The sequence below is a fragment of the Pelobates fuscus genome, chromosome 4 (genome assembly GCF_036172605.1).
Source record: "Pelobates fuscus isolate aPelFus1 chromosome 4, aPelFus1.pri, whole genome shotgun sequence".
In the NCBI taxonomy this organism is placed as follows: domain Eukaryota; kingdom Metazoa; phylum Chordata; class Amphibia; order Anura; family Pelobatidae; genus Pelobates; species Pelobates fuscus.
In genome coordinates this window covers 368,526,274-368,549,408 of record NC_086320.1, presented here as the reverse complement: position 1 = coordinate 368,549,408, position 23,135 = coordinate 368,526,274, and the positions used below count along the sequence as shown (strand labels likewise).

General features: G+C 40.8%; 1 protein-coding gene across 1 annotated transcript in view; it reads left to right on the top strand.

Moving 5' to 3' along the window:
- GALNT11 (polypeptide N-acetylgalactosaminyltransferase 11) overlaps positions 1-22,926 on the top strand; it is a 30,372-nt gene extending 7,446 nt beyond the window's left edge. The window contains exons 4-12 of the mRNA XM_063452699.1: positions 2,199-2,373; positions 2,708-2,822; positions 6,823-7,072; positions 9,849-9,966; positions 10,784-10,936; positions 11,879-12,097; positions 17,298-17,402; positions 19,546-19,683; positions 21,980-22,926. Coding sequence (XP_063308769.1) covers positions 2,199-2,373; positions 2,708-2,822; positions 6,823-7,072; positions 9,849-9,966; positions 10,784-10,936; positions 11,879-12,097; positions 17,298-17,402; positions 19,546-19,683; positions 21,980-22,108 — 1,402 coding nt within the window. The 3' untranslated portion in view covers positions 22,109-22,926. The remainder of the gene's footprint in view (positions 1-2,198; positions 2,374-2,707; positions 2,823-6,822; positions 7,073-9,848; positions 9,967-10,783; positions 10,937-11,878; positions 12,098-17,297; positions 17,403-19,545; positions 19,684-21,979) is intronic.
- The last annotated feature ends 209 nt before the right edge of the window (positions 22,927-23,135 follow it).

The following is a 23,135-nucleotide window of genomic DNA, read 5'->3' as shown; positions in this document are numbered from 1 at the left end:
TTCGGTGGTTTGGATTCATTCATGGGTAATAGTGATTCACATGTAACAAGCAATTCGGTCCTTTGTATGTCCAGCTGTATTATTATTATTATTATTATTATTATTGGTGTCCAGGCAGAATTCATAGTTCCGTCACAGCGAGCCTATGGCATGTGTGTCAAAGGTGGCACGCTGGGCCCTCTGTGGGTATGCCGCTATAGGTTCGCCATCAATGCAGAGTAGGCGCCTGCCTGCCAAAAACGGCAGGCGCATACTCTGCTTTGTCGAGAGGACCGGAAGTAGGGGGAGGGATCTCAGAAGCAGCTCTCCTGTGGAGCAATCTGTGTGGAGCGTTGCTGCGTGTTCCCATGGCAATGCTCCACACAGCATTGCGCGGGAGGACAGGAGAGCTGCTTCCCTGTCCTACATACTTACCACCACCGGAACACCAGGGATGGCTGTGTTCCCATGTGTAAGTAGGGGTGGTGTGTGGGGGTGATATGTTAAATCAGTATCCCCCTCCCTTGGCATGTATTGCGGTTTGGGCACTCTGGCTCCAAAAGGTTCGCAATCACTGACCTATGCCATTGCAAATCACACTGCTCTCACCCATTATGGCAGTCTAGAACGGACATACAGCAACCTCGGCCAATCGTTTCAGTATTCTGTGAGCCTCGTCAGCGAGGTGTAGCTAATAACCCTCTAGGCATTTCAGTTATGTACTACCCTTATGGGTGGGATCAGGCTGCTATACAAATGGTATAGGTTCTCTTTGTAATGGAACAAATGAGACCTGAGCAGGGTCTATCCGAAGGGCAAGCTACTGAATTTCTATAAGCTTTTTCCTCTTCTCACATTCCCTATTTTGTTGCAGGTAAGAATAGTTGGAATTAAAAATAGTTTGTTTTATATAACTTCATTTCAAATGTAATTTCTTTCATTGAGTTAGCCAAATATGATAATTTATTGGTAATGGGTATGATTCTCTCTGATTCAATAAACTCAGCAATTTTTCACTTGGTTTTGGAAGTTTTGTCACGTAGGTGAACAGAGCTCATGGGTGATGCCTGGATATTCTGAGGGCATCCTGCCGGCTGTGTGTTTCAGGTTACTTCGTACAGTGTGAATGCTCTCTGTAAACGGATACTTGTTAACCCTTCATGCTCTATACATTAATTGTATTTGCAGATTAAAGGACCACTTCATCTCTATGTGATCCTCTAATTTTAACCTTTTCACGAAAGGGTTATATTCACTTAAATACAAGCACTTGCGCCTCCAGAACCAATTTGATCAGGTGGTCTCAGAGACCATTTAATTAGCCGTGCATGCACACTAGCCTCTCAATGTTTAACGATGGGGAAAATTTGGATGGGTTGATAGCCACAATCTAGGTAAGGTAAGTAAAACTCCCATTTTAAGCCCTCACAGCGTGGGTGCTGCCTATAGTTAGAGGAACACTATAGCGTTGGGAATACAAACTAAGTGTTTTGCTTTAAATAAATACGGTCATGTTCTGCATGACACATCCTGAGAACTGCTGATTAGCACAAGATTTCCAGGAAGATCCCATTCATTGACTGCCTTATTTACCCCCAAATCCTGGAATCCTGTGTGATAAGATGCTCGTTCTTGTGATGTATGATTCTAAGATTCACTTGGGTTCCTCTAAAATACCCACTCAATCATCAGTGTCTCATCCAAAGCAAGCTGTCGCCTCTCAATGAGTTCATTGTGGCTTGGAAACTGCCGCAGGTTAAGACTGTAACAGTTAATAAGTGTTTTTTGGCCGTGATCTATCCTTATGTTTTTGTTAAAGCTCTTATCTTCTCCCAGTCTAAGTAAATCAAACAATCTCTTACTGTAATGCAATGGGAGTAGTGTGTGTGTGTGTGTGTGTGTGTATTTGCTTGCCTCATCTCCCTCAAGGTAATTACTAAACAGTTGGCGTTTTGCTGTAAACTTTGTGATTTGTTGGTGACTTCCCACAATTTCCTGGTTTACTGAATAGCTCTTATTGACTTTTCATGGCTTACAACAAAATGATTAATGGGGGAAATATATATATATATATATATATATATATATATATATATATATATATATCTATCTATATCAATTTTTTTTTTTTTTTACATAAAGCGTTTTGCTGTTATGCATTTTAATCTTACTGTTTTTTTTTTTTTTCCTTTTTTTTTTTTTCTCCTCTCTATTGATAGATGTGCAACAAAATCCTACCCCGCTGATCTGCCCCTCGCAAGCATTGTGATTTGTTTCTACAATGAAGCCTTTTCGGCTTTGCTACGAACTGTTCACAGCGTGTTAGATCGAACACCAGCTCATCTACTACAAGAGATCATTCTTGTAGATGATAATAGTGAACTAGGTGAGGGTGTGTTTTATTTATTAATTTTTTTTCGGTTTAGAAATTGTAGTCTGCTAAGGTGCTTTGAGGCACTCAGCGTACAATTGCCTTCTGAAGCCTTTCTTAAAAATGGGGAGTTAACGGATTGTCTATATGTGACCTATATTATCTCCCTGTAATGTATGAAAACCAAACCAAGATCAGTAACATAAGATGTTCCAGTCTGAGGGGGTTCGAATGATGGGGAAAGCTAGCGGTTTCAAGGCCGATATGGCAGATCTTCCCCAGAAGTGTATATCTTCCCGTATAATCACCTAGTGTTAGTGAATACTTTTATTTGTTACACTTTCAGATGACTTAAAGAAGGATTTAGAGGACTATATGGCAGAAAATCTTCCGAAGAAGGTGAAATTGGTGAGGAACAAATACAGAGAAGGTTTGATTCGGGGCAGGATGGTTGGAGCTTCTCATGCAACAGGTAACTGTATTGTTAGAAAACCTATTTTCATGTGTAGCACATGGCTGTATTAACATTGTTAATGGATCTATTCTCACACCTTGAAGAATCCACAAATATTTACAATGAACAGGTGTCCCGCATCCCTTTTAGTATGATCCATTTATCTGGCCCATAGCTTATGTTTATTTGCTTCTCAGTTGAAGTAATTGATTTTGAGATCTTTTAAATAGTTGAGACCTCTGCAATCCTCCGCTGCAGGCAGTCATGTATTTCCCTTGCATGTTTGAGGAAAAACTGGATAATTACACAATGCTCAAATAGGAAGTTAAGATACTTTAAGTTGGGGTATACAGATAATGCAGATTTATTTTTGAATTCTATATAGTCTCATTCTACACAATTGTATATTCAATACAAATGCATGACACGGGAATCATGTGAATATGTATTTCAAACAATGGTCTCCATTTTAATATTTTTGGATAAACATTTATATATATATATATATATATATATATATATATATATATATATATATATAAACATCTACATATTAAGGCATTTTTGAAAAGGTTATTTAAAAATGATTAAATTGAGGCCAATATTTTACATGAAATTATTGAAATTTATTTACATAGGTATGCCTATTAATAAAGTGTAATTATTTATAAAAATTAAAGGGACTCTATAGTCACCATATAAAAGCAAGAAAGACAGGTCCCCCAGCCTTCCTTCTTGCTTTTATATGAACTTTCATTCATTAAAAAAAAAAATCGGTGTTTTTATATTAAAAACTTACCTCCGTTCCAGCGCCGAGCTCCCCGCTAGGCCGCGCCCCCTTTTTCGTCAAAATGACGAAATCGCGGGGCCCAATGGGACGGCTTCGCGCTGGACCAATCGCGTTCTTCATAGAGCGGCATTTAATGCCGCCCTATGAAGAACCTGAGCGCTTTACCGCGCATGTGCGCGGAATGCGCGTTCGCGAGCTGAGCTGTCTGACTGACAGCTCAGCTCGCTTTCTAAAATTATCAATAATAATTATCAATATAATTTAGGGCCCCCACCCGCCCTGTGCGGCGGGTGGGGGCCCTAAAATTATCAATGAGGGGGGGGACCTACTGTCCCCCCCCGGCCCCCACCCCTGAGCGGCGGGTGGGGGCCCTACAATTATCAATAAGGGGGGGTCCTACTGTCCCCCCCCGGCCCCCACCCCTGAGCGGCGGGTGGGGGCCCTAAAATGATCAGTAAGGGGGGGGGACCTACTGTCCCCCCCCGGCCCCCACCCCTGTGCGGCGGGTGGGGGCCCTAAAATGATCAATAAGGGGGGGGACCTACTGTCCCCCCCCCCCCCCGGCCCCCACCCCTGAGCGGCGGGTGGGGGCCCTAAAATGATCAATAAGGGGGGGACCTACTGTCCCCCCCCCCCCCCCGGCCCCCACCCCTGAGCGGCGGGTGGGGGCCCTAAAATTATCAATAAGGGGGGGGACCTATTGTCCCCCCCGGCCCCCACCCCTGAGCGGTGGGTGGGGGCCCTAAATACAAAGGGGGGGGGGACCCTAGTTAACCCTCCCCCCCCCCCCCCAAAAAAAAATATCTCCCTACCTACCCCCCTCACCCTAAAAATAATGAGGGGGGACCATTAACTAAAAACCTGTAAAAATATGAGATAAAATCAACTTACCATTCGATGTTTTCTTTCTTCTAAAATCTTCTTTCTTCAGCCCCAAAAAAGGCCAAATAAAAATCCATAATAACCGACGCAATTAAAAAAAAAAAAAAAAAACGAGCGCAAAAAAAAATAATCCATCTTCACCCATGGAGGGCTCCGCGCAGACTTAGCTCCGCAGGGCGGGGGAAGGCTTATAAAGCCTTGCCCCGCCCTGCAATTAGGCTAAGAACACTCTGATTGGTGGGTTTAAGCCAATCAGAGTGCTCTTTGTCATTTTACAAGCGTGGGAAAGTTCTTTGGAATTTTCCCACGCTTGTAAAATGACACAGAGCACTGTGATTGGATGGATTTCAAGCCATCCAATCACATTGCTCTGTGTCATTTTACAAGCGTGGGAAAATTCCAAAGAACTTTCCCACGCTTGTAAAATGACAAAGAGCACTCTGATTGGCTTAAACCCACCAATCAGAGTGTTCTTAGCCTAATTGCAGGGCGGGGCAAGGCTTTATAAGCCTTCCCCCGCCCTGCGGAGCTCAGTCTGCGCGGAGCCCTCCATGGGTGAAGATGGATTATTTTTTTTTGCGCTCGTTTTTTTTTTTTTTTTTTTTTTTTTAATTGCGTCGGTTATTATGGATTTTTATTTGGCCTTTTTTGGGGCTGAAGAAAGAAGATTTTAGAAGAAAGAAAACATCGAATGGTAAGTTGTTTTTATCTTATTTTTTTTTTCTTTACAGGTTTTTAGTTAAAGGGTCCCCCCTCATTATTTTTAGGGTGAGGGGGGTAGGTAGGGAGATAAGTTTTTTGTTTTTTTGGGGGGGGGGGAGGGAGAGGGTTAACTAGGGTCCCCACCCCCTTTGTATTTAGGGCCCCCACCCACCGCTCAGGGGTGGGGGCCGGGGGGGGACAATAGGTCCCCCCCTATTGATAATTTTAGGGCCCCCACCCACCGCTCAGGGGTGGGGGCCGGGGGGGGGGGCAGTAGGTCCCCCCCCTTATTGTGAATTTTAGGGCCCCCACCCGCCGCACAGGGGTGGGGGCCGGGGGGGGACAGTAGGTCCCCCCCCTATTGTGAATTTTAGGGCCCCCACCCACCGCTCAGGGGTGGGGGCCGGGGGGGGACAGTAGGTCCCCCCCCTATTGTGAATTTTAGGGCCCCCCACCCACCGCTCAGGGGTGGGGGCCGGGGGGGGACAGTAGGTCCCCCCCCTATTGTGAATTTTAGGGCCCCCACCCACTGCTCAGGGGTGGGGGCCGGGGGGGGGGCAGTAGGCCCCCCCCTTATTGTGAATTTTAGGGCCCCCACCCGCCGCACAGGGGTGGGGGCCGGGGGGGGGGCAGTATGTCCCCCCTTATTTTTTATTTTAAGGCCCCCACCCACCGCACAGGGGTGGGGGCCGGGGGGGACACAATAGGTCCCCCCTTATTGATAATTTTAGTGCCCCCACCCGCCGCACAGGGGTGGGGGCCGGGGGGGCAGTATGTGCCACCCTTATTTTTAGGGCCCCCACTCACCGCTCAGGGGTGGGGGCCGGGGGGGGGGGGGGGGGGGGGAGGAGAGTAGGTCCGTCCCCCCCCCCCCCCCCCCTCAACCACTATTGTGGCCAGACAGCATCCCTGTGGGTTCGGGCTTCAGCTGTCAGCTGAAGCCACGCCCACAGCAGTGCTGACAGGCTGTCAGCACACAAAGCGCGTTCACAGTGCTTTGTTTGCTGATAGCCCGTCTGATGCATTCACCCAGAATGCATCGGACGAGAGGCCTTTTTAGGGCCTCTGAACTCGGAAGTCCCTCTGGTGGCCGTCTGATTGACTGCAACAAGAGGTGTTCCAAGCTTCCAATGTAAACATTGCATTTTCTCAGAAAATACGGTGCTTACAAGAAAAAGGCTCCGGGTAGCTGTAGCACTCACCTAAACAACCTCATTAAGCTGAAGTTGTTCAGGTGACTATAGTGTCCCTTTAAGTATAATAAAAAAAAAATAATTACCCTATAAAATGGTTTCTCTTACCAAAGATAGGGGGAGGGAGGAGGGATTTTGCAGGATAATACATTTTAACTTTGTTTTTTATTTTCAGTGAACAGTTTGAGTTAATTAATCACATACTGCTAATTAAACTACGCTCTAACTCTCTGTGTCAGACTAACATGTATAACATATCAGTGTTTGTAATCAGTGGGTCTGTAGCAGTGGCATCTAAAGTTAGATTTTTATGTATAGTGTGTTTTGAACTGAATAACATTATGTCGCTTTTATTCTATATATTGAATTGGGAAATCTATCTTCGATCCAGAATGGTTTCTCATATTGCACTGTATTTCACCTCCTTTTCCTAAAACCCGTGTCCTTCCAGGTGATGTCCTTGTGTTTCTGGACAGTCACTGTGAAGTGAACGAAATGTGGCTGCAGCCCCTACTTGCACCTATTAAGGAGAACCAGAAGACCGTGGTGTGTCCGGTTATTGACATAATCAGTGCAGACACCTTGATTTACAGCTCGTCGCCTGTTGTACGTGGGGGTTTTAACTGGGGTCTGCACTTTAAATGGGACCCAGTCCCACTATCAGAGTTGGGAGGCCCGGAAGGATTCACTGCTCCGTTTAGGTATGTGACGTAACAAGCTATAATCATCGTTTGGATAGGGGCGGGCTACAGTCCATTATTGGGTTAGTTTTGGATTAAACTGCCATTTGTAACGTTGGTTTATTTTAATATATTTTTCCATATGAATTATACTTACCTGTGTTCACAGTGCTCCTTATCACACACATTTTAATCAAGACATTTTGTGCCAGATTTTCAGTAGCCAAAAGTAATTACAAGGGCTCCCTTAAAGTGGGATCACTTAACAGATATGTCTAAAATAAAATTGAATATATGCAGAAAAAGATGGCACGCGCAGGATTAATGGACATAAACATGGTACTACAATGTAACCGCTCCTTTAACTCCGCAATAACTTGGTAGAAATAGTAGGCTTGGCATACAGGTAAGTCATTTTAAGGATGCCTTGGATTATTACCAAAAATAAAAATCTTACCCTACGAATTTAAATGAGAGAGGCTTTCTCACTGCCACTGCATTTATAAAGTCACCAGCCAGGATAGGGTGGCTAACCTTGTCTCAACCCCATCACTGTGTTGAATATGTTTCCAATGTTTAACAAGCTTTAAGGATGGCTGAGCGTCATGGGATGTGTAATTCAGAAACATCACTTCTCCAGGTTAAACTGCCTCTGTTAATGTTAAAACGTATACCTGACTCTACAGCCACAAGGGGTAGCTTAGTTTACACAACTCTACAAAAAGCTGCTGGAACATTGACCTAGAGATGAGTGACCTAGAGATGAGTGACCTAGAGATGAGTGACCTAGAGATGAGTGACCTAGAGATGAGTGACCTAGAGATGAGTGACCTAGAGATGAGTGACCTAGAGATGAGTGACCTAGAGATGAGTGACCTAGAGATGAGTGACCTAGAGATGAGTGACCTAGAGATGAGTGACCTAGAGATGAGTGACCTAGAGATGAGCCCATCAAGCCGTGCACTAAAATCACGTCCTCTGTTGTGTGAAAGCTATTCTTCCATCAACAAATTTTATTTAATGTCAAATTACATTAAAAGAACCAGAAATGGTTTTAACCGGTTCAGTTCTTCTAAATCCTACTTTTTCAATGTTTCTATTTATTATTCATTAACTACCCTTTTTTTTTTTTTTTGTCTTCTCTCTGTTCCATTGGCAAATCTCCACATTTTCACTGTTTGTTACTCCTCCGGTGCAATGCGTGCCTTGCTGTGCCAGAACACAGCTGGATTGTGATTCCAGTTACTAAACCTTTAATATAGACATTTGAAAGAAAATGACGCATGATAGAATTATCAACATATGTTAAAGTGTGATTGCCAGAAAACAGACCGTTCACCTTTAAGGTGCTCTTTAACTTCTTAAAAATAAACTCCCTAACTTCTGGCTACTCACTGGAAAGGGAATATTATATGTGTCCCAAGGAAGGAATAGTGTTTAAGTCTATTAGCTGGATTGAAGTTTGGAAAATGCTTGGAGGATTTGCTGGCAGAATTCCTGAAGCCATATAAACTCACTGTTACTATTTGGGAATCATTTTAATATTCCAAAATAGGGCCTGCTTGTTTTGTTTTTCGTTTTTTTTTTTGTATGCCTTTTGCCACAAAGGAGTAAGTTCTTTTTGATCCTAGTTTAGAAATAGCTTAAATAACGTCAGTTATACTTACCATAACAACATGAACAGGAGCGCTCTGATTGAGAGATCATTGCTAGGATTCTCAGAGCTGGAGTGGCATTTACGTCTGCTCTCCAAATATCCGTTCTCTGCCCATCATAGAACTAGGATTGCCCTTTTTGCCCCAGTCAGCTTGTATTGGAGGCTCAGACACCCCTCACGTGTGACCACGTTTTTTTGTGTGTTTTTTTTTTTTTTAAGAGCAGTTCCATTTACCTGTTTAATTTCATTCCTGTATATTGCCAGGTGATGTGTGGGCTTTACATTTGTCACCATTTGGCAGTGAGTGGGCTGAGGGGGCCAAAACATTACAGGGTCCTTCACTAATGTGTAAATTTGACAGGAATTCAAATAGCTTTTTATATTTTTAGCAAAACCAGAAACATAGCTGACTTGCCCATTTCCCCCACCCCCCATGTTTGGTCATTGTGTTATATAAATGTGAATTCTACATCTTAGGCCACAATATAGGCAGAGGTTTGGGAGCCTGAATAGCAAAGTAGTTCTCGTATTAATATCTTTTAGACTCGCTCCCTTTCCTCTCTATTCCTCTGTTTCCAAACCATTTGGCCAAATAGGACAATAAGCCCGTTGTTTTTCCTCTGAACTGGAACAAATGGATGTGTCTGCTGGTGCCAAGTCCTTTGTAAGGAGGACAGGAGTAAATCAAACTAGTCTCTGATCAAATAGCCACGATAGGGCACGGCTGTAATAAGAAAGGGAGATGGGGCAGTCATCTTTCTTTAGGGGCAGTAATATTGCCCTCTAGTGCTGCAAATATGCATTTCATTTCCTTTGTAATATACCGGTACCAGTAGGCTCTTGTATTTTTACTGGAGTAAAATTCCTCATTTTATTGCTTGTGAGAGTTTCTGTAAAGTCGCCTCAAGCAGTGGCTGGGCCATGAAGTCTAATGCCAAGAATTGGTCATTCTATCTGTTTCACAAATTGAAATGAAGGTCTGAGCTATGTAAAAATAATCAAATCCCGTAGACACGCAAGGTAAAGCTTGTAGCATTGGGTCTATCAGAACAACGAGTGATCAAACTTTCCGTCTATTCTTTCTTTAACCTTCTTTCCTTCGCGGGAATAAGACTCAGAAAGCTCCTCTTTTTATTATAGGTCTCCAACTATGGCCGGGGGTCTCTTTGCAATGGACCGAGAATATTTTAATACTCTGGGGCAGTATGACAGCGGAATGGATATATGGGGAGGAGAAAATCTAGAAATTTCATTTCGGGTAAATAAGGAGTTTCTTTTGTTTTTCCAAAAACCCAGAATTCATGAAATATAATGGATGGCATTTACACTTTCTTTCTTTTCTGGTTATGGAGGTTTTTTTTTTGTTTTTTTTTTTACTTTATTTCATATTTCTTTATTTTAAATGTTTTTTTTAATTTATTTATTTTTTATAGTCGTTATTACATATGTGTCCATATTATACAGTCTGGTGGAGGAGTTAAAATTTTAGTAAATATTAGCTTATACATTGTGCTATGAATTTGTGAAGATAAAAATGAATTTGTGTTCTCCTTGTGGTCTCTTTCATCATGTATAAAGATGCATTGAAGTTCATTCACGAGGTCTGGGAATCCTTGTATTGTCTACTGCTGCCTGTTTTTTTTTTTTGTTTTTTTTTAACGCTATAGTAAGTGCTTAGCATTTTTCTTGTACAATATATTGTGTTGAAGGAGAAGTGTACACTATTTTTAATTACTGATGTAGCCAGGGGAATAACAAAATGTATCCCAAATTAATCAGACTAAGAATTCTCCAGTTAAGCAGGTTTTACAGCTTGGATATTAAGATTCAGACACAGGGTTTTTCACCTATCAAGGGAATCATCACTCATTAATATATCATTTTTCTCTATATAATGAAACCTGGTGCTGAAATAAAATATTTTGGGAAAAAATTATCCAAATAAAAGTTGCGCTATCCACTAAAGTGATTGATAACTTACTTTATACTTTTTTTATTTTATTCTTTTTTTTAATTAAATTTTTGAAGAATGTGCAGATGTTTGAGCATTTTATATTTTCTTTGGTTTATTTCAGATCTGGATGTGTGGTGGCAGCCTTCTTATAGTACCTTGCTCCAGAGTTGGGCACATTTTCCGAAAGAGACGTCCATATGGTTCGCCTGGTGGCCATGACACAATGGCCCACAATTCTTTGCGTTTGGCTCATGTTTGGATGGATGAATATAAGGTTAGTTGGTGGGTGAAGTTCTAATGAATGTTGTAGTTTTTAACTATATATATATATATATATATATATATATATATATATATATATATATATATATATATATATATTTTTTTTTATCAACACAATCTTGTTACAAGGTTATACGTTTTATCATCAGCACAGAGGACCATTTGCTGTAACCAAATAAAATATCTGCTTGATGTAAGAAATTTGAAAAAGAACAAAAAATGTTACCCACTCAAATTCACACCTGTAATATGATGTATCTATTATTTATTTATTTTTAGATGCTAGAAGTAAATCTAGACAAACACTATGACTTTCAGTTGTATATGAATATGTCTCTCTGAACAGTTAATTTTGCTATGCTATTACTAGTAAAGAGACACTCTTACCACCAAAACAACTTTTAGCTTAATGAAGCTGTTTTGGTGTATAGATCATGCCCCTGCAGTGTTGCTGCTCAATTATCTGCCATTTAAGAGTTTATTTTTCTGCAGCACTAGCCTCAAGCTTCCTAGCAATGACTCCCACAGGTTATTTGAACTTTAATCACACACTGGAGGATGCTGCAGGCTTTAGCAGTCTATTAACTGAGCAGGAGATTAGACATTCTAAAGTATTTTATTTTTATTAGCTTCCCTATTTGTACAGTATGTTAACTCTTTCAGGAAGTGTATAGGGGAGCTCTGTGGGTCTCAGCCAGCGGAGGCGTGGCTTTGGCTGCATAAACAAAGTGATTTAACTCCTAAATGGCAGATAATTGAGTGGTGAGACTTCAGGGGCATGATCTATACACTAAAACAGCTTCATTAAGCTAATGCGATTTTGGTCCTTTGAGTGTCCTTTAAAATGTAACAGAGAGCTGTATGTAGTTTGCCTCATGCAGTATATTTAATGCATTTACTTCACAACAACTTTTTTTCTTTGTCTCCATAACAGGAACAATATTTTATTTTGAGACCAGAACTAAGAACCAGAGATTATGGTGATATCAGTGAGCGCATGGCCTTAAGGGACAGGCTGCAATGCAAATCTTTTAAATGGTATTTGGACAATATATACCCTGAGATGCAAGTGTCAGGACCAAATGCTAAAGCCCAGCCACCTGTTTTTGTTAATAGAGGCCCCAAGAGACCAAAAATACTGCAGCGTGGGAGGGTAAGAAGTAATTCAACCTTGTCAGTATAGCACAGATCTGTTGTTGGTTCAGTATCTAAATGTCACACTGCGTTCAAATGTTCCTATTGTAATATAACCCTGAATAAGAATTATTTAACTTTTTTATAACGAGCGCTGGTTTAATAGAAACTTGATTCTGCATGCAACGCTTTAATGCATTATGTGAGTAACCATTTCTCAAGCTGAATAAAAATACATATGTAGCATGTTAAAACAAGGATTGTGTATGTATCAGCTTGAAAATCCGGAACTGCACCAATGGTGGCATAATCTGTCCAGCTATTCCATGTAATGAAGGTTAATAATGCATTGATCCCCTCCGTCATAATCTCTGGTAGAAATGGGACTCTATGTTCTAATTTGACCGAGAATAGAGGCACCTGCTACTATTACAATGACCGCAGCAGAAATAACCCTTACAGTTAAATCCATCCCGAGCCACACACCTCTGTGCTGTTCCAAAAGTGCCTAGCCCTGATATTCCTTTTGGTGCATGATAAGATTGCCACCAACTCTGCAGAGTGGTCGCATTTTTCATCACTTTCATCTGGGTATTCCTGGCCCTCAGGAAAAAAATGCAGTGTTTACATTACAGCCTAGTAATAACTCCACTGATCATTCCTTTAGATGGCTGCTAGAGGTTCTTCCTGGGACAGTGCTGCACAATGTGACTGACATTCATTGTCTTCACCCTCTGCATGCAGACATTGAACTTTCCTCATTTATGAGGAGATGCTGATTGGCCAGGGCTGTGTTTGACTTGTGCTGGCTCTTCCCCTGATCTGCCTCCTTGACAGTCTCAGCCAATTTTATGGGAATGCATTGTGATTGGCTCTGAACAACACTTTTGATGTCAGCCAAGCTTGGGAAGAGACAGCAGCTGCAGACTTAAACAAAAGTAGGACTTTGCTATATTTAGGGGAGCAATGTGGGGTTAGATGGTGGTTTTAACACTATAAGGACAGGAATACATGTTTGTGTTCCTGACCCTACAGTGTTCCTTATGGGTTTTCGTGATCTCTGACCACACAATTATTACTGTTCTAAAGCATACATTTTATTTCTCACTCTAGATTTTATTGAATGCCCAAGTGCCTGAGATGATCAAAACATTTTACCTTGACCAGTTCCAAACTGATAGTATAAAGGACATCTAGAAAATAATGTACAGGTTGAAAATGGTGTTTGCTGTCTTGGCTTTAATTTGGTTTGGAACCTTTTTCTGGGGAAAATATAAATTCAAACCGTTTTGTGTTTATCTTCGAGTGTAATATTAATGGTCCCAAGTTAAGATGGTTTTAACCTGCAGGTTAAAGTACTGGCTAGGGAGTGCACATTGCTTTACATAATATATTAACGTTAATGTTTGCTTCATTGTCTCGAAACCTATAATACACAAAGATGAGCGTGTGTGTGTGTGTGTGTGTATGTATAAATATGAGCCAATGCGCTCGACCACATTGTCCATTTATATTCTCATTTACTACCACAATAACTAACCGCATAAAAAAAATACCATAAATTTTCATATAAACTTAGGTTTATTTTAAAAAGTACAGTATAAAAAAAAAACCCCTCTAAACTACAGCACTCCCTCTACTAAATCCCAGCCCCCCTCCCTCTACTAAACCACAGCACCCTTAGCCAAATGTGATCCTCCCACTGACACACACATTCACTGACAGACACACACACACACACTCTGAAAGACACATACATTTTTTTTTTTTTTTTTTTTTTTATTGCTCCTTACCTTATGGAGCCGATGCTAGGCATCTCCCTGGGGTCCTTCCAGCTCCCTCGCTGCATCCTTCTTCCTCTCCTCCCCAACCGGGTAAGTGTAAGCAGAGTAGGCACCTGTAATATGGGGAAAGCAGGTGCCTACTCTGCTATAACACCAGCATGTACTCGCGGCTCGCCGGGCCGCAAAGATGGTCCTTGTGAGCCGCGAGTTTGACATGCTTGTCATACAGTGTAATTTCAGTTTATGGCAGACATTTTTTTTAACCGATATGCAAGGACTCCTTGTGTACTGACAAACAGATGGGTTTATATGGCTGTGTAATGATCTGCACATATATATTGTGGATTTTCCTTTTTATATATTTTTTTTTATAAATACTCTCAGCAGTTTTCCAAATAGTACTTCCGTTTTAGCTTTTATATTCCATGTCTTTGTAGGCATGTTTTTTAAAAATATAGTTTTCTTCTAAATGCCCTCTGTAATGACATAATTGAAACAAAACTTGTCTGATGCCCGAACAGAGAAAAAAAAAAAAAATCCTAAAAGCTTGCCCAAGTTATTCCGTTTTGTACTGGTTAACTTTATGCATATAAAAGCCAAAACATACTTGATAAAATAGTGTTTTGGCCTCCTTAACCCCTTAAGGACATATGACATGTGTGACATGTCATGATTCCCTTTTATTCCAGAAGTTTGGTCCTTAAGGGGTTAAAGGGATACTAGTGTCACCAAAACATCTCTGGCTTAATGACGTAGTTTAATTGTACAGACCATGACCCTGCTGTCTCATTGCTCAGTTCTCTGCCATTTCGGAGTTGCATTGCTTTGTTTATACAGCCCTAGTCACACCTCCCTGCATGTGACGTGCACAACCTTCCTAAACACTTCCTGTAAAGTGAGATCTAATGTTTGCACTTGCTTTATTGCAAATTCTGTTTAATTTAGAATTTCTTGCCTCCTTCTCTGTTTATAGCTTGCTAGACCTTGCAGGAGCCTCCTGTGTGTAATTACAAGAAATGTACAGAGCAGGAGATAAAAACATTTACATTAGGTAACATCTGATTGAAAATGAAATCATTTTGATTTCATGCAGGCTGTCAGTCACAGCCAGGGGAGGTGTGGCTAGGGCTACATAAACCGAAACAAGGGATTTCACTTCTAAATGGCAATGAATTGAGCAATGAGACTTCGGAGGCATGATCTGTACGCTAAAACTACTTCATTAAGATAAGGTTGTTTTGGTGACTATAGTGTCCCTTTAAGTATACCGCCTATTTCAGACACCGATCCGTTACTCTGTGCATCTATGGTGGGCACTGGCTCTTCCTTTCTGGGCTAGAATCAAGGAAGGCTGGCACAATCTGCGGTGTGTGTGTTTTTTTTTTTTTTTTTTTTTTTTTTTTTTGTGTGTGTTACTCTCCTGTAGAAGGGATCTACTGGTATTTTGGTTTTGTGTTGCCCTTGTTAGCACTGCAAGTGGTATACAGTCATGAGAAACAACAAAAGTAAACCCTCTTTGAATTCTATGGCTTTCCATATTGGGACATTAGTCATCTTACCAGGTCTTAGAATTGAGTAAATACAACCTAATAGAACAACACATGACCTATTACAGTGTCCTGACTTATTTAACAAAAATAAAGCCTAAATGGGGAAGCCATATGTGGAAGAAAATAGAGAGAAGTACACCTTATGATTTAATAGCCTATATAACCACTTTTCGCAGCAATAAGTAATCGCTTTCTGTATGACTTGATCAGTCTCTCCCATCGTTGTTGAGGAATTTTGACCCACTCTGCTTTACAAACATTGCTTCGGCTCACTGAGGTTTGCTGGCATTGTTTATGCACTGCTCTCTTAAGGTCCTGGCACAACATTTTAAATTGGATTGAGGTCTGGACCATTGCAACACCTTGATTCCACTCTTTTTCAGCTGTGTAGATTTGCTGGTGTGCTTGGGATCATTATCCTGTTCTATGACCCAATTGTATCCACGCTTGCGCTGTCGGACAGATGGCTTTACATTTACCTTTTAAAATACTTTGGTACACAGAGGAGTTCATTGTCGACCCAATGACTGCAAAGTTCCCAGGTCCTGTGGCTGCAAAACAAGCCCAAATCTTCACCACTCCGCCACCGTACTTGACCGCTGGTATAAGGTGTTTGTGCTGATATGCTGAGTTTGATTTTCGCCAAACTTGCGCTGTGTATTATGGCCAAACATGTCCACTTTGGTCTTGTCTATCCAAAGGACATTGTCCTAGAAGTCATGTGGTTCGTTCAGTTGCAGCTTTGCAAACCTAAGCCGTGCTGCCATGTTCTGTTTAGAGAGAAGAGGCTTTCTCCTGGTAACCCTTCCAAACAAAGCACACTTGTTCAGTCTTTTTCTAATTGTAATGTCATGAACTTTAACATGCTAACTGAGGCCTGTAGAGTCTGAGATCTAACTCTGTAGAATGATAGATTTTAAATTGTTTGGAAATGGCCTTCTAATCCTTGCCAGTTTGATGGGCAACAACACTTTTCTTCTATAAGATCATTGCTGATGTCTTTCCTCCTTGGCATTGTGTTAACATACCTGAATGCTCCAGACCAGCAAACTGCTAAAACTTTGCCTTTATATAGCTGGTCACACTTGCTGATGATCAATTAATAAATGACATTTGATTAGCAGCATCTATCTGTTACTTAGCCTCTTAATTCCTATGGAATCTGTAAAGGTGTACTTGGTTTTTCACACATGGCTTCTCCTTTCAGGCTTTATTTCTGTTAAATAAATCATGACACGGTGTAATGTCACGTGTGGTTAATCTGTGGTTGTATTTACCTAATTTTAAGACTTGTTAAGGAACAGACGATCGTTATGTCCTGATATGTAAAACCATAGAACTCAAAGAGAGTGTACTTTCTTTTTTCCCATAGCTGTAGGTTCCCCCAAATTTCACACGTGTGCTAACAGTCGTGTAGAGAACTGGATGGAAACTAGCCGTATGACAAGCTTTTAAGTTTTTGGTCCTTTGTCCGTGTTCTCATAAATATTTGGTTTTGACTGGTTATTTTTAGATAATGCAATGTGAATGTGACAAGACTGGTAAACAAGTGCAACACTTATATTGACGTGACATTTGGTATTCCTTGTATCTGTCTCAACACACACACACAAAAAAACTGTTTAGTTAAACGCTTGTCTTTCACTGCAGTTCTCAATCTGCAGAGACTCTGCCATCCCTATTAAGCAATTTATTAATCACCATCAAGGAAAATAAAGAAAACCTTTATTCTGTCACTGTAATGCAGGAAATATCACCGTTGCCTATAATTGACTAGTTCCATGCTCTGTATTGCATAATGAAGGCATTTTAATTTGCCTTGGTGAAAATAACGAAGTTTTCTATTCTGCCTCTTCCTTACATAGCTTCCCTTTTTCTTTTTCAGCTTATCAACCTGCAGACTAACCGGTGTCTTGTTGCCCAGGGACACCCGAGCCAGAAGGGGGGATTGGTGGTGGCTAACGAATGTGACTTTAATGATTCAGAGCAGGTTAGTTAAACCTTTTATATTATTATTCAGCATTGAATAATAAGAAATGTGAAATTATCTATTACTCTGAAAGGCCTGCTTGACATCTTTTAAAAACCCAAATTTTTATGCCATTTGTCCTCTTGACAACTTTGAAAAAGAACTTTGTTCTTTTAGAATCTTGCTATCTGTATATTGGATCGAAGTGGATGATTATTTAAGTGAAGATCTTTATGGGTCTTGGATGTTTTAGGAAGGAATTGAAAGCTTGGCCCTTGGTATATCTTTTCTGAATCTTCTCACTAATAAGGGTTCTATCCAGTGGGAATTATCTGTAATTTGAAAACTAACCCTCTCCCCCTTATTATCCATCAAGTGAACCTTTAACCAGAACCCAAATTACACCGAGTTGATTAGTTTTATATCATAGTATATTTTGCAATGCCCTTTAAGATCTGGTCTTTTGATGGAGAAGGCTTTGATGATCTTTTTTTTTTTTTGTCAATCTTTCTTTTATTAAAGGCATATAAGATGGGGTACAGAAGAGAAAATGGGGGAAATGTACAAGTGATTTACAGTATAGGGTTAATACATCTATCATCAAGGTTAAGTTACATTTCCAGAATTGCGATGCCTCGTTTTTTAAATTTTTGTTGTTAAACTTTAGTTTGAAAATACAAGCTATGGATCCTAAGATCCGGTTGGTAACATGCTAAATTATTATGGTCAGACATTTGGTAACACATGGGTAGACAGTAAGCTGTTCACAAGTTAAAGAAACACTTTGCTCCCTGAGATGCATATGATTGATTATCACCATTTTCAACAGGCGGTCTGACCAAGCTAGGTAAACTGCCCTAGGGCACAATTGTAAATAGTACGTTAAGTTAGTGTTGCAGGCTATTCTGGGTTATCTAGCCATCAGATACAAAACAGATAGCAGTTGCCTCAGTTGGTGATAGATTAAGTATCTAGCATGCACAGATAAAGTAGAGCGATGGATAAGACGAGGAGTGTGGTGTAGTATACGAGCCACAGAGGACCCACAAGTCTCTTACAGGTAGATGGGGCATACATTAGAAGCTGGTGCCCGTCTGAGAGCTTATAGTGTATAGTCACCCTACCCCTTGCAGGGGGAATGCATATTCCAGCACGGCATCCTGGGTCCCATATGTCTCCGGTCTCCGGTCGTGATGCTCCGCCAGTACTCTCCAGCACCTTGTCTCCGTTTGGGTTGGTCTGTACGGGTAGGTCCCGGGTTGACTCGATGTGCCATGTGTGTGGGTGGAGATGTGGCCGGCGTTGTCAGGCCGATGATCGGACCCAGGCCTGCATTTCTTGGAATACCGCGTGGTAATGGGGATCTTGGTGTGTTGCCCGGGTCTCCGGTTCCGCTTTGGGCCTTTTCTGGCCCTCATTGGCAGGTACTTTTGTGTTGCCGCCAGAGGTTGTGGGCGCTGAGACACCGTTGCGGTCGGCATTTCCAGCGTGGTGGTCTGCATTCTGTTGGTCAGCTTGGCCCAGAATTCCATGAAGAGTCTGTCCAGTCTGGACTCCAAGTCGAGTTGCTGGTCCCGTGAACACGAGGCATCCGCCATTTCAATTGTGTCCGCATGTTGAGTTTGGCATCTTAGTTCAGGGTTGCAGGCTTTTGTTGCCGGGATATCCCTCACCGGCAGGGGGGGGGGGAGGACATGCGTCGTCGGGGGGACCTTTGGTGAGAGGCATCGCTGCCGGCGGAGAGAGCGGCCGCCTCCCGTGCGCCGTCCGAGCAGGCCTCAGCTTAACTTTGGGCCCATCCCCGCGTTGTATACGCAGAGTGTGGTCGTTGTCTCGATTGTGCGTTGCTGTGGTGGTAACCCCATGTCCCCGGGGTGAGTAAACAGGCATTGTGGAGAGTAGTCGCTTTAATTTTCACGGATTTTGCCCGTTTGGCCCGGAGCTCTCTTTGATGATCTTTTAATTAACCTGCTGTACCCGGTAAATATAATGTGTCTGTATTATCCGTTAGGAAAAAAACGAAATGTGTCCCAACTTTTTATGTTAAGAACCTCGGCTCAATATTGTGAGATGATGACTTTTACCAGAGATTAACCACGAGTTTGCAAGAAATGTTTTTTATTTTTGGTATTTATGTGCCCCTCATTATATTTTGTTCTTCCAGATCTGGACTTACAATGAAGAAAATGAACTTATTTTAAGTAATCTTCTCTGTTTGGATATGTCCGAGACCCGTTCGTCAGATCCACCACGTCTAATGAAATGTCATGGGTCTGGAGGATCACAACAGTGGGTGTTTGGTGTAAGTGTTTGCATACCCTACATACATGTAGAATCTCTACATGTAGAACTATATATATCTCCTCATATTTTATACGTACCAATAAAGTATTCCGCATTATATATATTATATAATTTTTTTTTATTTTTAGGACTACATGTTATTGATGACTTTGACAATTCCACGACCATAACTCTGCGCTTATTTCCTGATTAGTCAGAGTCTGTACCACTACAATTGTATTTCCTGACTGTATAAAAACCAGGCTGTGAGACTCTACCCATTTATTTAGTGTTTTCTTTGATTAAATATCGGGTTCACGCCCTTTGGTGGATCTGGTACCACCACCCCTGACCTCTGTGTGTCGATTTTTCACATTTAGTGAAAATCTTTTTCACACAGCTTTCTCGTTTGTTTATTTGTACATGTAGAATCTGTATTAACCCCTTGAGGACACATGACATGTCATGATTCCCTTTTATTACAGAAGTTTGGTCCTTAAGAGGTTAAAGAGGCTCCCAAAATGCCACAAGAGAAATAAAATGTACCTCTCCAGAGAACTCTCTAAACTGCACTAGTTGTTCTACAGCTTTAGATGTTTTCTGCTTATTAGTGACTCCAACATTATAGTCAACCCTCTCTAATTACGTCATTTGGAACATAAATGTGAGTAGTCCTAAAATAAAACGAATAATCATTTTGTCAGATTGGGATAATTAACCCATGTGTTTGTAACCTACATTTCCCAAGCTACTCGTCCAGTTTCTAGCTTAAAGATAGCCATTGCACGTATACAGATTTTTAATATACTTTTTGCACCATAACCACTCCAGTAAGCTGTGGCGGTTGCAGCGAGTCAAGTGCCATGATTTATTTGACAAAATACAAACGATCAGCTAATGGTTTGGGAAATCATGAAACCGCTGTTTTAAAAAAGGCTGAAATTGCTATTCTTGCAAATATTCCATGGTTACACATGATGGTAAATAACATTTCATCAAGACACTGTTGGGACTTATTCAGTAAGCCAGGAGACGTAACAAGGGAATTGTACATTTCAGATCAAAGTAACTGAAACGGAAGTTTTTATTTATTTATTTTTAAACTTTGCTGTTTTGGCCTTAAAATAATTCTCTAAACACCTAAGACTCCTTTTTCAAGTGCTTTATGTGTAAAGAGTGTGTCCTTCTTTTTCCATTTTCCAAAAAGTGCAGATTTTAAAAGAAATTGTCAATTTTATTATCCTTGTTATATCCTCAGGCTGTCAATCAGACGTCCGTCCTATTGGCTCGTGGGTGTTTAGGTCACTGGAACAGCTCAATAGGTAGCAATTGCCATGAGCACCTGCCTTGCAAAGACTTCTCATTAAGCTGCATTGGGAAGTCTGTGATTGGACAGACACAGTCTGGGCTGGAGAAAAAGGGGAGGGCTTGTAAAGGCTATAGAAACGATATCTGCAGGTTTTGCAATCTGTTTTTAGATATAAATAAAGCATGTTTTCATTAGAATTATATTTACCAAATTGTTAAATAAATTCCATTGGAAAGTTCCTATAGATTCCCCACGTTCGCTGGTCTATGTTCAGAGAATTTACCCCAAACATAGATTCAAGGGATTACCTGCTCTAGTGAGCTAGTGTATGTTTGGGGGAATAACCCCTGAACATAGACCTGCTCTCTAGCGTATCCTCACTGACCAATTTGTTTTACGACCCAATCATATGAATGAAACCCGGTCGGTGAGGACAGCCTGTACTTTAGGTCTGCCCCATGGTGAACAAAAGGGTTAAAAGACATATTTTATTTTTAATGCTACATTTGTGCCAAATACATGATGTCTTTGTTGGCACATTATCTTTCTATTGTCTGTAATAAGCTCTAAGGCACTCCTCCTTCCATGTTGATTACACTGTGAAATAGCAACTGCAGTATGAATGATCAGTAGACTGACCGCAGCTGGTTTTCTAAGCAGGGTTTAGAACAAATCCTATCAGTTCCACCATTTGGCAGAAGGCATTCTTGTTTTCATACTTGGTGCTGTATAATTTACTGACCAGATTCCAGCATTCTTTGTACTATTTACTTCCAAGAACCACTTAAAGTATTTCATGTTTGTGTGCCAGCATAGTCCTATTTTTGTTTTAATCGTAATTCCAACTTGTAAAACAAAACAATGTACGCACACAACACATGATAAAAGTTGCATGTTTCCCATTGATTTTGTTTGATGTTGTTCTGCATAGTCGTGTTAAATTCTATTTAGAAAAAAGTAGAAAAGATAATTCTTTTCCTTTTTTTTTCTTTTCCCCCTCCTTCAGAAAAACAACCGCCTGTACCAAGTGTCTGTTGGACAATGTATGAAACTTGTTGACCCTTTGAGCCACAAGGGCTACGTGTCAATGGCAATCTGCGATGGCTCTGCTTCTCAACAATGGCATCTCAGCTGAGCCTCAGAAATAGTCCGAAGAGGATGCTTGCCGATATAAACTATTATTACGTTGGCTTTACTAGCCTGAAGCTGCTATTTTACCGGACAATTCGTCAGTCTCCTCCGTATTGCGTGTGGCACGTTGAACAAGGGCGGTGGAGTCCTTCTAACTTTGCTACATTACAAAAGCAACTACGCTATAAGTTACTAATGTGCAATTTACTAAAGAATTAGTTATTGGATGCAAAGTTTTTAAATCCCAGTATGTTACCCGAAAGAAATCTAATCCCACAAATGTTTTCTCTCAATATTATCTTTGTTTTTATTTTACTTGCAGTTGCAATTGAATGTTTTAAAATTTTAATGATCAATCAAAAAGTTTGTAAATTCTGTTGCATATATTGTTTTTTAAGTGTTTTTTTTTTTTTTTTGTGGTTTCCACAGACAATTACTTTTAACCCCCACAGATATAATAATTTTATAGGGAGTTTGTGAGATTCTCGGCTTTCTACAAACTTTCTGCCAGGCATGTGTTTTGTGATCTTATTTTATCTTATTGATATGAAAGAAAATGTTAATTAAATTGTATGAAAATAATGGGTTTGGTAGATGGATTTAAACAAACTATGCAGATTAGACCTGGCAATCTGACTTCCTTTTTTTTAGTTTTGGACATGTACATATTGTCCAATAATATTCACTTTCTGTAGACTGTAAGCTCCATGGGGCAGGGCCCACATCACTTTTTTTTTCTTTTTTATTGTGCATCAAATTTCTGTATATTTGGTTTACCCATTGCACAAAGTTGCAGAATACATTGGCAGCTTATAGTTGAATGTAGTATAGGCACAGCATAGCAAATTCTAGCACTAATCGCAATTTGAAGATCAGCTTTTAACCTTTGACGTGGCCATCTTTAATATGCTTCCCAAATGGAAGTCCAACAAGAATGTGGGATTTTCTAATTTAAGATGGTTTGAGCTTGGCATTCTACTGTACCATAAAGTCAAATTACACGTTGAGTCAGTTTAGGCAGTGTTACTATG